The 15,639-nt window shown below is 41.5% G+C and overlaps 1 protein-coding gene across 4 annotated transcripts in view; it reads left to right on the top strand.

The window, feature by feature from the left end:
• Window positions 1-15,639, top strand: part of TIE1 (tyrosine kinase with immunoglobulin like and EGF like domains 1) — a 64,043-nt gene that overhangs the window by 30,648 nt on the left and 17,756 nt on the right. Inside the window, exons 9-15 of one of the 4 annotated variants that reach the window (XM_070745091.1) lie at window positions 1,831-1,975; window positions 2,882-3,037; window positions 5,384-5,521; window positions 8,486-8,776; window positions 11,231-11,521; window positions 11,751-11,944; window positions 12,143-12,353. In XM_070745091.1, coding sequence (XP_070601192.1) covers window positions 1,831-1,975; window positions 2,882-3,037; window positions 5,384-5,521; window positions 8,486-8,776; window positions 11,231-11,521; window positions 11,751-11,944; window positions 12,143-12,353 — 1,426 coding nt within the window. Of the gene's footprint in view, window positions 1-1,830; window positions 1,976-2,881; window positions 3,038-5,380; window positions 5,522-8,485; window positions 8,777-11,230; window positions 11,522-11,750; window positions 11,945-12,142; window positions 12,354-15,639 lie in introns of all 4 variants that reach the window. The other 3 variants (XM_070745090.1, XM_070745093.1, XM_070745092.1) reach the window with 3 other exon arrangements.

The raw sequence follows: 15,639 nt of genomic DNA, 5'->3' as shown, positions 1-15,639 counted from the left end.
AAGTTTTTTTCCAGCCTTAAGTCTTTGCAGGCTTGTTTTCATGGTTACTCCCTCCCAAAAAGTTTTTTTTCAGCCCTAAGTCTTTGCAGGCTTGTTTTCATGGTTACTCCCTCCGAAAAAGTTTTTTTTCAGCCTTAAGTCTTTGCAGGCTTGTTTTCATGGTTACTCCCTCCAAAAAAGTTTTTTTTCAGCCCTAAGTCTTTGCAAGCTTGTTTTCATGGTTACTCTCTCCAAAAAAGTTTTTTTTCAGCCCTAAGTCTTTGCAGGCTTGTTTTCATGGTTACTCCCTCCGAAAAAGTTTTTTTCAGCCCTAAGTCTTTGCAGGCTTGTTTTCATGGTTACTCCCTCCGAAAAAGTTTTTTTCCAGCCTTAAGTCTTTGCAGGCTTGTTTTCATGGTTACTCCCTCCGAAAAAGTTTTTTTTCAGCCCTAAGTCTTTGCAGGCTTGTTTTCATGGTTACTCCCTCCGAAAAAGTTTTTTTCAGCCCTAAGTCTTTGCAAGCTTGTTTTCATGGTTACTCCCTCCAAAAAAGTTTTTTTTCAGCCCTAAGTCTTTGCAGGCTTGTTTTCATGGTTACTCCCTCTGAAAAAGTTTTTTTTCAGCCTTAAGTCTTTGCAGGCTTGTTTTCATGGTTACTCCCTCTGAAAAAGTTTTTTTTCAGCCTTAAGTCTTTGCAGGCTTGTTTTCATGGTTACTCCCTCCAAAAAAGTTTTTTTTCAGCCCTAAGTCTTTGCAGGCTTGTTTTCATGGTTACTCCCTCCCAAAAAGGTTTTTTTCAGCCCTAAGTCTTTGCAGGCTTGTTTTCATGGTTACTCCCTCCGAAAAAGTTTTTTTCAGCCCTAAGTCTTTGCAGGCTTGTTTTCATGGTTACTCCCTTCGAAAAAGTTTTTTTCCAGCCTTAAGTCTTTGCAGGCTTGTTTTCATGGTTACTCCCTCCCAAAAAGTTTTTTTTCAGCCCTAAGTCTTTGCAGGCTTGTTTTCATGGTTACTCCCTCCGAAAAAGTTTTTTTTCAGCCTTAAGTCTTTGCAGGCTTGTTTTCATGGTTACTCCCTCCAAAAAAGTTTTTTTTCAGCCCTAAGTCTTTGCAAGCTTGTTTTCATGGTTACTCTCTCCAAAAAAGTTTTTTTTCAGCCCTAAGTCTTTGCAGGCTTGTTTTCATGGTTACTCCCCCCGAAAAAGTTTTTTTCAGCCCTAAGTCTTTGCAGGCTTGTTTTCATGGTTACTCCCTCCGAAAAAGTTTTTTTCCAGCCTTAAGTCTTTGCAGGCTTGTTTTCATGGTTACTCCCTCCGAAAAAGTTTTTTTTCAGCCCTAAGTCTTTGCAGGCTTGTTTTCATGGTTACTCCCTCCGAAAAAGTTTTTTTTCAGCCCTAAGTCTTTGCAAGCTTGTTTTCATGGTTACTCCCTCCAAAAAAGTTTTTTTTCAGCCCTAAGTCTTTGCAGGCTTGTTTTCATGGTTACTCCCTCTGAAAAAGTTTTTTTTCAGCCTTAAGTCTTTGCAGGCTTGTTTTCATGGTTACTCCCTCCAAAAAAGTTTTTTTTCAGCCCTAAGTCTTTGCAGGCTTGTTTTCATGGTTACTCCCTCCCAAAAAGGTTTTTTTCAGCCCTAACTAGGGGATTAGATAATGTGCTGAAGCTGACCAGACTAAAGACACTAGCCAGTTGAATGCCTGATGGGTAGACACCCCCCCCCCCTATTTTCTTCCGCCAAAACTAAGATGCGTCTTGTATTCCAGTGGGTCTTCTACTCTGAAAAATATGGCATTTTCTCACAAATGTCTGTTAGCAGATTCTGGCGAGATATGATGATGGTGTTATTATCTCCCCTTAGCCCACAAAGGCCATCATGGAAAAGGACATGACAACCTGTGAGTTTCAAGTGTCACAAGTGGTCTCTTCTGACTCTGGCCTCTGGGAATGCCGTGTCTCTACTTCTGGGGGACAGGACAGTGGCAAGTTCAAAGTTACTGTAAAAGGTGAGAAGGCAGGATAGGTAATGACATATCACAGTTTAATGCCCATCCTCAACTTCTGAGCTGCAGAAAAATAACAGAAACGTTTCCAGAGTTTCTAAACTTTGGTCTATTCTGATTGTTCTCAATTTAATTTAATATTATTTAGTTTAGTTTAGTTTCATTTAATTTATTAAACTCTTAGGCCGCCCAACTCCTTGAAGACTCTGGGTGGCGTACAATCATAACAAAGCAGTAAAAGAGCATAGCAATATAAACAACAAAAATAAAATAATCAATTTTAAAAAACCACCCAATTATCACATTCATTCAACAAACATTCCTGTTTCTAGAGGCAGCTACTTGTTAATGACCCCTAGGCCTGCCAGCAGAGCCATGTTTTGGAAGGCCAGAAGGGTGAGAGTAGTATAAATCTTGGTTCCATTGAACTGGAGCCACCACAGAGAAGGCCCTCCCCCATGGTCCCACCAAGCAATATTGTTTCGCCGACAATGAGGAAGCTACTATTTGTAGCTTCTTTCCACTAAAATAGAGATCTTCAAACTTGGCAACTTTAGGACTCATAGTTGGCTGTAGAATTCTGGGAGTTGAAGTCCACAAGTCGCCAAGTTGCCAAGTTTGAGGACGCCTGCACTAACACTTATCCAGGGAAAGGGTGGTTATTAAGGAAATTTTGATATTTTATTGAAGTATTAGTTCCCAAACAAAGCAAATTATTATTATTGGATTTTTAATCAAGGTAAAGATGGTTAAAAGGGTTGTGCCAAGTACAGTCCAGAGAACAGTGACTTGGGAAATTACTGATCCAGATCTTTTTTGGTCAAACGGTTTTCCCATCAAAGCAGGAGATACAGTCTTACCCTTTTTGTACTCATTGGTAATGAATTCTCCAACCGTTCCCTCCTTTAGTGCCTCCAGTGCCATTATCCCCTCCCAAACTTCTGGCCAAGAAAAGCCAGCAGCTGGTGATATCTCTGGTGGGGCCTATCTCAGGTGATGGACCCATCATCTCCATCAAAGTCCTATATAAACCCCAAACCGGAAGCAGCTGGTCATCTATTGAAGGTAAGGAATTTGTTGCATCTGGAATGACCGTTTACGGCACATCCTCAATATGTTGGCTGGAACTATAAATAATAGGCTGCAAAATAAATAAATAAAATAAATAAAATAAAATAATAAATAAACTGGACTTCCAGACCCCTTCCAGCCTTTCCTTTCTGTTATTTAGCTCTTCTTATTCCAATTAAAGAGATTTTCAATTCCCTAAGGTTAAAGCATGGACATGTTTAAGTTTATGGGGGGGATTGCTACTGGTCTTGATTTCATAGATTGCTTCTAATGGAGGGTAGCTTCTCAGTATCTTGTTTCACCCTAGAGCTCAAACATGCAAATACAGGTGGTCCTCAACTTATGACCAAAATTGAGCCAAAAACGTCTGCCACTAAGTGAGACCGTTACATGAATTTTGCCCCATTTTATTACTGCCGAAACCTTGTGAGTGCACACGTCCCCTCGTGAGATTTTGCTCCCTACACATGCGCAGAAGCTCGGGCATGCGCTTGCACCCACCGGAGAAACAAAGCGGCACTCAGAGCTCACCGATAGTGGCAGAAGCCGGCAAAACCCTTCACTGCCTTGGATTTTTCCTTGGAACCAGCACAGGTTCTTTTCCACTCCAAAAACAATATGGAGACTATTATTGCTAATCTGTTTCCCCAGAAGCTTTCCTGAAGACAGTTCGCCCAGAGGGTCGTTGGTTTATGGAATTCACTTCCAGAAGAGGTCGTGACAGCTGTCAGCCTGGATAGCTTCAAGGCAGGATTAGACAGATTCATGGATGCCAAGTGTATCGGTGGTTATTGACACATGTCCATGTGCCACCTCTATTTTGTTTGAGGCAGGCAGGATTGCCTTGAGTACCATTTGTTGGGGGTCAAGGGAAAGGGAGGGTTTTGCCTTCTCTTTCTACTCAAGATCCCCATGTACAATTGGTGGGCCACTGTGTGACACAGAATGCTGGACTCGATGGGCTTTGGCCTGGTTCAGCATGGCTCTTCTGATGTTCTTATGTTCTTAGTTCTTTATCCATCTAAAGCACTTCTTGGAGCAGACTGGAGGAATCATAAAATAGCTTCCTCACTCTTTCTCTTCACTACAAATGTCTACTAAAGAGGCTGTACATCTGTGTCAGGCCACCTGACACAGTAACAGTGATAAGGATATGGGAGGAGTGAGAGAGAGAGATTGGCACCACGGCACATTCCTTGTGCAGAGCCCTAGATCGACTGAACAAGGAAAGAAGTGAGCATTCTCTTCCCCAGATTGGTACATATGATGCACTTGTGGGTGTGGGGTTGCAAAAATGAACTTTAACCTAGATAATTACAGAAGAGAATTCCAGTGTTGGCATTGAGAGCAACGAATCCAGACATGGGTTTGATAATAAATGGAATTTTCTGTGTTTACACAGCAGTGGATCGGGATTTATTTCTCAGATGCTAGTTGGTTCGCTGACAATCTGGTACATCTACTTTGGCTATACAGTGGTCCCTCGATTTTCGCAGGTTCGAACTTCGCGAAACGGCTATACCACGGTTTTTCAAAAATATTAATTAAAAAATACTTCGCGTTTTTTTCCCCTATACCACGGTTTTTCCCGCCTGATGACGTCATACGTCATCGCCAAACTTTCATCCGCCTTTAATAAATATTTTTTTAATAAACTTTAATAAATAAACATGGTGAGTAATAATCTAAATGGTTGCTAAGGGAATGAGAAATTGCAGTTTAGGGGTTTAAAGTGTTAAGGGAAGGCTTGTGATACTGTTCATAGCCAAAAATAGTGTATTTACTTCCGCATCTCTACTGAATTTTGTGGGCGGTCTCAGAACGCATCCCCCGCGAAAATTGAGGGAACACTGTACTTCTTCCTAGCCATCTAGACCACGGGTGTTGAACACACAGTGTCGCACTGCTGTCAAATGACATTTCATGGCCTTTTTTCCCTTCGCGGATCTGGGGTGGCCGTGGCCTGCGCATGATGAATCATGTCCACGGGCTGCCAGTTTGACACCCCCGATCTATACAATAAAACTAGGAGATTCCTTGTTCTAGATTCCTAGAGTGTCTGCTCAGCCAGTCATGAAATTACAAGTAGTATTTAGCAAAATAAACAGGAACTGAATTATGTATATTATTCCTCAGGGAATACTTCAACGAATCTAGATAGGCTAATGACGTTTGCCTCTGCAGTAGATAATAATAGAAAATGGATTATTGTTAGGTGGAGCAGAGAGTATCAATTCCAGTTAAAGGGTTCTGCCCATTGAGCTTTCTGTAATAGAAAATAGATAAAGCAGAACCCTTGCGTGAAACCCTTTAATTAATGGCTTCTGTACTGATCAGCAGTTGATAACATCCAGAATGTCACCCTCATGAACCTACGACCTGTCACGGCCTATATTGTAAAGGTTCAGCTAACACGCCCTGGAGAAGGAGGAGAAGGTGTCACAGGGCCAAGTGCTATCATGGCAACAGATTGCAAAGGTAAGCGCTTAGCATTTGTCCCTCGGGTCTATAGTTTTAGGGTGGGGGAGAGGGAGAACCATTATGAAATTAGAGATTAAAGATAAAGCAAAGAAAAAATAAAAGGCAAAGAGAAGCAATCCAATTTACCAATGGGTGTCGGCATTTTTTGCATTTTATTTTGTCTACAATGTGTTCTTAGGAGCAATTGTGTGCAAGTTGTGAAAAAAATTAAAAATATCTTTTTGTTCTGGCTCAGAACCAATTTTTTTCTTAATGTCGATCCAAGCTCTTTAAATTTGCTTTAATCTTCCTCTTTAATATGTCTATAAGAGTGATTCTCAACCTGGGGGCCGGGACCCCTTTGGGGGTTGAATGACCATTTAATAGGGGTCACCTAAGACCATGGGAAAAGACAAATTTCTCACGGTGTTAGGAACTAAAGCTTCTATTCTGGCGCCTTGCAACATATCCCAACATATTTTTACAATCCTACCAAGCAGGCGTTTACAGTGGGGGTGTCCCTCTGACCTTTCTGCCAATCAGCTAAAACTGATGCTAGACTTATGGTTGGGGGTCACCACAACTTGATGAACTGTATTAAGGCATCACGGCATTAGAAAGGTTGAGAACCACTGGTCTATAATATGCTAGCATTTCCAATTTGGCAGTTTGGCACCTACGCAAATTGGCTAATTTTGAAAAGCTTTACAGGTTCCATATAACTGGTATTTTAGGGTCTTTGGTGCTCTCTGGGCTTGATTGTTTCCTTGCAGACATTTAATTATTCAAACTAAGTAACATCATCAATGAAAAATATGTAAGAAAACAACCAAGTTTAGAGAGCTCTAAGAACTCATTTCAACCTGAAACTGCAAATATTCTCTATTGCTATAACTGGTATAGTATTTTGATTGTAAATAGGATAGCCTGGGATTTTAAAAAACAAAACAAAACTGAAACAAGGTAATAGCAAACCAGTTCTATATTATTGCCCAGAAAATTGCAACTCAGAGAAGAATGATAGTAAAGAAAGTACGGTAGCAGAAATGGAGCAATTAATTAAGTCATTAGAACAAAATTAGCCACTGTCTAATTGTTCAAATTCTGCTATCTTCTTCATGTTAAGTTGTGGAATGAATTTCTGCCTGAATCTGTTTGTACCTGCAGGATATTACATTATGAGTAAGAGGAGATGAGATATCATGTCACCCACAAAATCAGTGAAAGGGACAGAAAATAATGATAATGATAATGATAATGATAATGATAATGATAATGATAATGATAATGATAATGATAATGATAATGATAATGATAATGATAATGATAATGATAATGATAATGATAATGATAATGATAATGATAATGATAATGATTATTATGTCAATATAACACAGCAAACGAGATCACTATGCTGGATTTTGCATTTCATCACCAGTTGGGCACTTCCCAAGTACCTAAGTCTGCGTGATGTAGCGGCGAATTATGTTTGCCGATCCCAGTAAAGCGGCCTTTTGCAATTGACAGATGGAGATTTTGTCAATTCCAATGGTTTTCAAATGTCCGCTGAGATCCTTTGGCACTGCGCCCAGCGTGCCAAGTACCACTGGGACCACTTTCACTGGCTTATGCCAGAGTCGTTGCAGCTCGATTTTTAGATCTTCATATTTCACTAATTTCTCTAGCTGCTTCTCCTCAATTCTGCTGTCTCCTGGGATTGCGATGTCGATGATCCATACTTTCTTTTTCTCCACGATCACAATGTCTGATGTGTTATGCTTCAGAATTCGGTCAGTTGGAAGTCGGAAGTCCCACAGTAGTTTTGCTTGCTCATTTTCGACCACTTTTTCGGGCTTATGATCCCACCAGTTCTTTGCCACTGGTAAATGGTAGTTCCTGCACAAGTTCCAGTGGATCATCTGTGCCACAGCATCATGTCTATGCTTGTAGTCAGTCTGTGCGATCTTTTTGCAGCAGTTGAGTATGTGATCGATAGTTTCATCTGTTTCTTTACAGAGTCTGCACTTTGGATTATTATTATTATTATTATTATTATTATTATTATTATTATTATTATTATTATTATTTAGATTTGTATGCTGCCCCTCTCCGTAGACTCGGAGTGGAAAAGGAAGACACTTCCACAATGGCACCTATGCTTTATACAAGGGGAACTGCTCACCTCTCTTCTCAGCTAGCATTACCTTCTCTGAATCTTGGGAAAGGAAATGCCTTGAAGCTGGTGGTGGCATCTTTGATAATCTTCGGGGTAGTAGGGATAGAGAATTCCTGAAGTTTGGTAGAGCAACTAATATACTGTTGACATTGCAGAAATAGCAAGATTATCTCAGGGACCGCCTTCTGCCGCACGAATCCCAGCGACCAGTTAGGTCCCACAGAGTGGGCCTTCTCCGGGTCCTGTCAACTAAACAATGTCATTTGGCGGGGCCCAGGAGAAGAGCCTTCTCTGTGGCGGCCCCGGCCCTCTGGAACCAACTCCCCCCGGAGATTAGAATTGCCCCCACCCTCCTCACTTTCTGTAAGCTCCTTAAAACCCACCTCTGCCATCAGGCATGGGGGAACTGAAATACTCTTTCCCCCTAAGCCTTTACAATTTATGCATGGTATGTTTGTTTGTTTGTATGTATGATTAGTTTTACAATTAGAGTTTTTTATTTGTTTTAGTATTGGATTTACATGCTGTTTTTATTGTTGTTGTTAGCCGCCCCGAGTCTATGGAGAGGGGCGGCATACAAATCTAATAAATAAATAAACAAACAAACAAACAAACAAACAAGTAAGTAAGTAAGTAAGTAAGTAAGTAAGTAAGTAGGTAAGTGTAATTTTGCACTGCATTACAAACCACTGAGGAGGGAATTCTACGGAAAGTTCAAGATGGAGGAATCCAAAATGTCTTCCTCCTTTGTGCTATTTAGAAAAGAATCAGACTGATGGGTTTATACATTTCTCTATTTCATACAGAGCCAACAGCCAAACCTGTAATCGAAGGTTCATTTGTTGAAGGGAACAACAATCTACGTGTAAACTGGAATTTGCCCAAAACTGACAATGTGGGGTCCGGATTTCTCGTCCGTCTCTATGATGCAGCCAATGAGCTTGTTCATCAAGAAAACATTACTTCCATGATTGTGCAGTCAGCCTATATTACGAATCTCAAGTTCAAGGAGGACTATAGCCTAGAAGTAATGGTCTATCATTGTACCAGCTTGGGACCACCATCTGATCTCCACAACTTCAAGATCAACAGTAAAGGTAACAAATCTGTCACTTCTAAAATGAAAAGGATGGCTCTGGAGTGGGGAACTCAATATAATCCAAATGATTGCTTATACGATATGTATTATATCATGGGTTTTTAAAATATGGCAGATTTTGACTATAGATGGCCTTTTAAAAAATCCAAATTCCTTCCCATTGATCTCTGCCTGTCTGTCTGCCTATCCAGTTATTTATCATCTATCTCAATCTACAGTGGGAAAGAATTTGGATTTTTTTTAAAGCTATCAGTCATACAACACAAGAGATCTTGTGCAATGATTTCTTTGGATATCCTGTTCTGCTGTTGGAAACTGAGGGTATCATAAAGTGTTTATTGTATTCAAGCATGACAGCTATGCTGACCAAATCCCTATCAGCTAGGATGCCTCCTGGCTCAGCAGGCAAATTTTGTGTGGAATCTGCAGCAGTTCTGTGGGATTGAACACAAGTCAGCTTTTGAAGAAAAGCTGATATTCAACAAAAGTCAGCTTGTGCAGTGTTTCCCAACCATAGCAACTTGAAGATATCTGGACTTCAACTCCCAGAATTCCCCAGCCAGCGAATGCTGGCTGGGGAATTCTGGGAGTTGAAGTCCAAATATCTTCAAGTTGCCAAGGTTGGGAAACACTGAGCTAGTGTCTATAGCAGTGATGGTGAACCAATGGCACAGGTGCCACAGGTCAACTCCAGTGTTCTGGCCAGCTGAATTTTGGCCTTCGGGAAAACCTTTTCGCCCGCCGGAGGTTTCAGAGAAGCTTCCTGAAGCCCCGGAATGCAAATAATGACCCAATGGGGAAGCCAGAAATTTGGAAAAACAGACTTCTGGTTTGCGCATTGTGCTGTTTTTTACACTCTGGGCTTCAAGAAGTGGCTCTAAAGGATCTGGGGTGCAAAATAACATACAATAGGCAAACCGGAAGTCAACTTTTCCAAACTTCCCGTTTGCCTGTTTTTCACCCTCCCAGGCTTCAGTGAGGTCTATGCCCGTGTGTGAGGGACAGATGGAATGGCTGTGGGCATGTGGGTGCATGCTAGCGCGCACCCACACCCTTTTTGCATGCGAACCCAAAATGGTTCACCATCACAGTCTGTAATAAGAAAATATAAGATTGCGCTTACTCTCAATACTTAAATTTTATATCTTTTTAAGCATTTTTAAATATTTCCAAAAGCCAGCACATCTGGCTCTTCAAAAACTAGAAGGCTGATGCAGGAATGTTGCCTGGCTCCATGGTCATTTCAAGAATTGCTGGGAAACAAGTCACTTCATTGCAAAATGTCCAGAGTTTTCAGAAGCACCCCAGGCCTTTAAAGATAAAAGGATAAATGACCTATCACAGCCAGTTTAGACCATTTAGATAACTCTTATATTATCTTTGGATCTGATCTGAAGACTATTCTACATATTTTTAGTAATATATAAAAATGGCCAAAAAAACCCACCGTACTGGTTTGCAGAGTCAACCACAAAAGTAAATTCTTCAGTGAAACTTCCTATAGTCCCCAACATACAACCACAATTGTGCCCCAAATTTTCTGTCACCGAGCAAGGCGATTGTTTTTATTTATTTATTTATTTATTACTTAGATTTGTATGCCGCCCCTCTCCGAAGACTGTGATTTTTGCCACATTTTAATGACCTTTTTGCCACAGTTGTTAAGCGAAACATGGCAAGATTTTAAATAAACCGTGTGGTTGTTAACTGAATCTGGCTTCCCCCATTGACTTTGCTTTTCAGAAGTCACCTGGGAAGGTTACAAATGGAGATCACATGACCCCAGGACAGTGCAACTGTCGCTAGTACATGCCAGTTGCCGAGCACACAAATTTTTATCATTTGACCTTGAGGGATGCTGCAAAGGTCATAAGTGTGAAAACCGGTTATAAGCAATTTTTTCAGGGCTGTTGTAACTTCAAACAGCACTGAACAAATGCTGTAAGTGAAGAACTACCTGTATGCTAATCCCTAATAGAAGGTTCAAAGTGCCTAGGTCAGAGGTCTTCAAAGTTGGCCATTTTAAGACTTGTGGACTTCAACTCCCAGAATTCTCCAGCCAGCATAGTTGGCTGGAGAATTCTGGGAGTTGAAGTCCACAAGTCTTAAAGTGGCAGTTAAATCCTTACTGGAATGAAGGACTGCAATCAGTGGGTAAGAACAATTCTTTATTGAACAAGAGGTAACGGTTTACAGAACAGAACAAGACAAACATGGCCGTGCCTGGCAGCTATATATATCCTGGGCTGCCAAGCTGAGCCAACCAATCACCTTGCAGTATTTTCCCGCCCAAGGAATGTGGGGCGGGTACAAGGTCTAACTGTCCTCTGAACACAACAGTGGCCAACTTTGAAGAGCCCTGGCCTAGATTGTAGCACAACATGGGCATATATTCCAGGCCAAAAAAATTGATTGCAGAACTAACAGCTGTGCCATTTGCCTCCTCTCTCAGGACCCTCATCGCCACGCTCTCTCTTGGTGAACCCCCTCGCCGATAATTCCATCAGGCTATCCTGGCTGGCTCCTGAATACTCTAACGGGGGCATCAACAAATACATTGTAGAAGTGCAGCAGCTGGGAGGCAGCAGTGATCCGCAATGGATAGACACAGAGAATGGCAGGGACACCACAAAGATTATCAAAGGGCTTAATGCCAGCACAATCTACCAATTTCGGGTGCGAGCCAAGTCTTACGTAATGGGCGAGTGGAGCCAGCCTGCTAGAGCTGAATTCCTGGGCGATGGTGAGTGGGCCAAAAGCTTATTTGATTGGATGGTGCAATGAAAAATTGGAAGGGGGAGATTATTGGCAGAGAAAGTTTGTTCTCCAAACAAGCAATGACAGCAAATCTTGGCAAATTTAGCCTGGAGGCAGGATAGCTTAAGAACCCACAAGTAGCAAAAAGCCATCTTTATTGTGCTGTTTGCTTGGGTGGGTACCACAAATCCTGTCATTTTATTTCTGTCCTACAGGAGCGCTGAGTCAAGTGCCTACTCTAGAAAGTAAAAACTTGCCTCCAACTCTCATGGACCAGCAATTGATATTAGCCATTGTAGGTTCTGTCTCTGTCACCTGCCTGACCATATTGTTTGCTCTCCTGGCCCTTTTCCTCATCAAGAAGAATTGTTTTCATCGCCGCCGCACCTTTACCTACCAGTCTGGCTCAGTAAGTGCAATTGTCCCTGGCCCGTACACCTTCACTTCTCGAATGACCTTGACTCCATCATCATCATCATCAACATCATCATCAACATCATCATCCTCATTCTTTGGCACTCTGGTACTAGTGTCCCCATGCTGCTGACCTGTCTGGTCCATAGGGTTACCTGCAACTATTCTCTCCCCCCTCCAAATCCTCTCGCAGGGAGAAGAAACTATTCTGCAATTCAACTCAGGCACCCTGACCTTGACCCGGCGTCCCAAACCACAGCCTGAGCCACTCAGCTATCCTATCCTGGAGTGGGAAGACATCAAGTTTGAGGACATGATAGGGGAAGGGAACTTTGGACAAGTCATCCGAGCCATGATCAAGAAAGATGGCCTGAGAATGAATGCTGCCATCAAGATGCTGAAAGGTGAGATGATTATTAAGGCTAGTGGATAACACTTCCCTCTGTAAATGTTTATGGATATTCTCAGTCATCCAGGTCTCGGCAACTGGACTTTCTGGTTTTTCTTTGAAGATAGCTCTTCTTCAGCGGAAGAAGCTCCTTGGATGAGAAGCAAAATGTCTTCAAGGAAAAAACCTGAAAGTCATCATATGTGATGGGAATGCCTGAAAGCCTGAGGTTGTTGGCACCAGATAATACAATGGCTGGAAGAGATATTAATGCATAATAGAGAGTTAAAGCAAGAACTTTTCTTACTGGGCATTACAAAGGACAAATATAGCAAGGGAACTGTTCTGTCTAAGCTAGAAGCCCACCAAGAATTGGGTCCACACACAACCGGATTATCCAATTTTTCAGTATATATTGTTAAAAACAAATCATAGTAGAAATAGTTAACTATAGCAAAAGATAAGATCGCAAGCTGGGCAGCATTCCATGTCCAATTACAGTCTCATATCACAGACTCTGGCTGGAAGCCAAAAAGTCATTAAAATGTTATCTTATATGCAGTCTTTAAGTCACCACATTTACACTCCTACTTTGGCAGGAATCCCAGAAAGGCAAATTGCAGTTTCCACCTTGCTTTATTTTAGCAGACAGAGTCCTTGAACACCAGGGTTAAACCATCTTTAGTTGAATGTTGACATTCCCAAAGAGTTTATCACAAGACCTCCCCTTATATAGCCATGAGGTGTGGCCAAGTGTTCTATAGACCAGTGTTTTTCAACCAGTGTGCCATGGCACACTAGTGTGCCGTGAAACATGCTCAGGTGTGCCGCGAAGGAGGAAGCTCAGGTTCCGGTCTCGCAACCTTTTGCTGAGAGAGAGAGAGAGAAAGAAAGAAAGAAAGAAAGAAAGAGAGAGAGAAAGAGAGAGAAAGAGAGTGAGTTAGAGAGAAAGCAAGAGAGAAAGAAAAGAGAGAAACAGAGAGAAAGCAAGAGTGAGAGAAAGAGAAAGCAACAGAGAGAGAGAAAGAAAGCAAGAGAGACAGAGAAAAGGAGAGGAAGGGAGAGAGAGATGAGCAAAAAGGGGAGGGAAAAAGAGAAATGAGAAAATGATTGAGACAGAGAATGAGAGGAAAGAGAGAGAAACAAAAGAGAGAGAAGTGACTCTTGATTTAACGCATATGATAAAAAGCAACCAAAGAATAAGAGAGAAAAAAAACCCAGCCTTCACCTGTTTTGCGAAATGGTTCAAGAGTGTGTATACACATATTAGGGTGGGGAGGAGAGAGATGGAAAAAGAGAGGAGAGTGTCTTAGGGTGTCATTTGTGTCATTTTGGTTGGTGGTGTGCCCCTGGATTTTAAAATGTAAAAAATGTGCTGCGGCTCAAAAAAGGTTGAAAATCACTGCTATAGACTATTAACTCAGAGATTTCTTCCTCCTCCAATATTCCTGCCTGCTAACATTTCTTCTCACCCTTGCATCCAGAAGGGCTCTTTATCACTCAAGAGCACGTCTGAAGGTGCAAGAGTCCCTGGTTAGCTTTCAGCCTCTGATTCCACATCCTCTCCAACCTCCTCCCACCCAGACTCAGGTGCCAAGTACATAAGGCCTAGGATACCAAAGCACACCCATCTCTTGACCCTCAGAATCCGTGATCAGCTAAGCAAGACAGGGATGAGCAACAACAGGAACAATATATCTAATGTTACATATTCCAACATCAGCAAGCTTGGTCTTTGTGCAAAAGTGGAAAAACAAAGAGACCCTGTTGTGCTTCGCCCATGTCCTGCACAAATAATCATGGACTCTGAGGACGCAGAGACTATGGAGGTGTGGCACAGGCATCCTGTGCTCCTCGCACCTGAGATGGACAGTGAAATAGATGAGGGGTCAGGGGCAGAACAAACAGGGCCTTCTGCACTTCCTGGGATGAGTGAACCAGTACTTCCTGTGAGGAGTGACTCAGGGGAAGAGGAGGAGCCCCTTCTGGATGCCAGGATTCGTAGGGCATTTAGTAGACAAGAATGGTTGTCTTAGAGGAGAGTCACTCAGGATTAGGGTTGTGGGTTATTGGGTCGTGCTCTCAGGGTATTTAAGAGTGACCAGAGCCATGACCCGGTGCAGAGAACAACGGATTATTCTGGCTTCTAGTTTTGAAATAATTGTCTTGCATTCGAAAGAACATTTTTTGCTTTAAAAAGAACTCTGAGCTTCAAGATTATTCCGGTGTATCTCTGCCTTTGATTCTTTCCAGTTGGGTAGCTATTATTTGTGCTTATCTCTTTTTCTGGGACTCCTGCCAAGTGATAGAACTCTCCCTGCTAATTTTGGCAAAAGACTTTTAGATTTTTTTTTATTTTATTCAAAAACTTTCCTTGTAAAGATATATATTCCTTGTACTTTTATTATCTGCACCCAGTGGTTTGCATTGGATTCTTAGGGGGCTCGGTGCTAGAACATAACAGACACCCCCCCCCCCCTCAGAAGAAGAGGTATGATATTGTCTTGTGCTGAAATGACTCTGGAACTCAAAGATAAGAATGAAATGGAATACTGTGAAATCTGGAATAAAATGTACCATTGGTTGGAGATGAGGAAGAATGTTGTGATAAAGGGTTATTGATGATAACTTGAAAGTGTAGAAATTTTTATGTTAGTAATCTGTGACAAATAGGAATGGAATTGGGATATTGCTGTAATCCTCACAGATGAAAGAATGTATCTGTGTAAATAATGATAGATTGTGTATACTTACATAGAGAAAAGAATTATGTTTGTTGTAAGGTAAAACTTGACGGAAATGTTTGAACTGGAAAAGTCACACCATTTCCAATGTTGCTAATTGTATTAATATTCTGTTTTTAAACATTTTAAACAGAAAACAACAAACAAACAAACCCAGAAAGTCCATTTGCCTCTTTTAAAAGGGACCTTCCTTCTATAATGGAATAGTTGAATGATTAGACCACCAGCTATGATTCCTGACCTCTTAGCTGGAGGTCATGGGAGAAATGTTAATAACAACAACATAAATAAAATACTTCCTATACAGCAGTGTTTCCCAACCTTGGCAACTTGAAGATATCTGGACTTCAACTCCCAGAATTCCCCAGCCAGCATTCGCTGGTTGGGGAATTCTGGGAGTTGAAGTCCAGATATCTTCAAGTTGCCAAGGTTGGGAAACAATGCTATACAGTGCAAGATTCTCCTCTAGCAAATAGCAGATGCACCAGCCTGTCCTTGCACAGAGGAAGGACAAATTAAAGGCTATCTGAGGTTATATTTAGAATATATTTGAATCAC

The sequence above is a fragment of the Erythrolamprus reginae genome, chromosome 3 (genome assembly GCF_031021105.1).
Source record: "Erythrolamprus reginae isolate rEryReg1 chromosome 3, rEryReg1.hap1, whole genome shotgun sequence".
NCBI classification, from domain to species: Eukaryota; Metazoa; Chordata; class Lepidosauria; order Squamata; family Dipsadidae; genus Erythrolamprus; species Erythrolamprus reginae.
The sequence above is the reverse complement of the archived record's forward strand: the minus strand, read 5'-3'. Positions and strand labels throughout refer to the sequence as shown.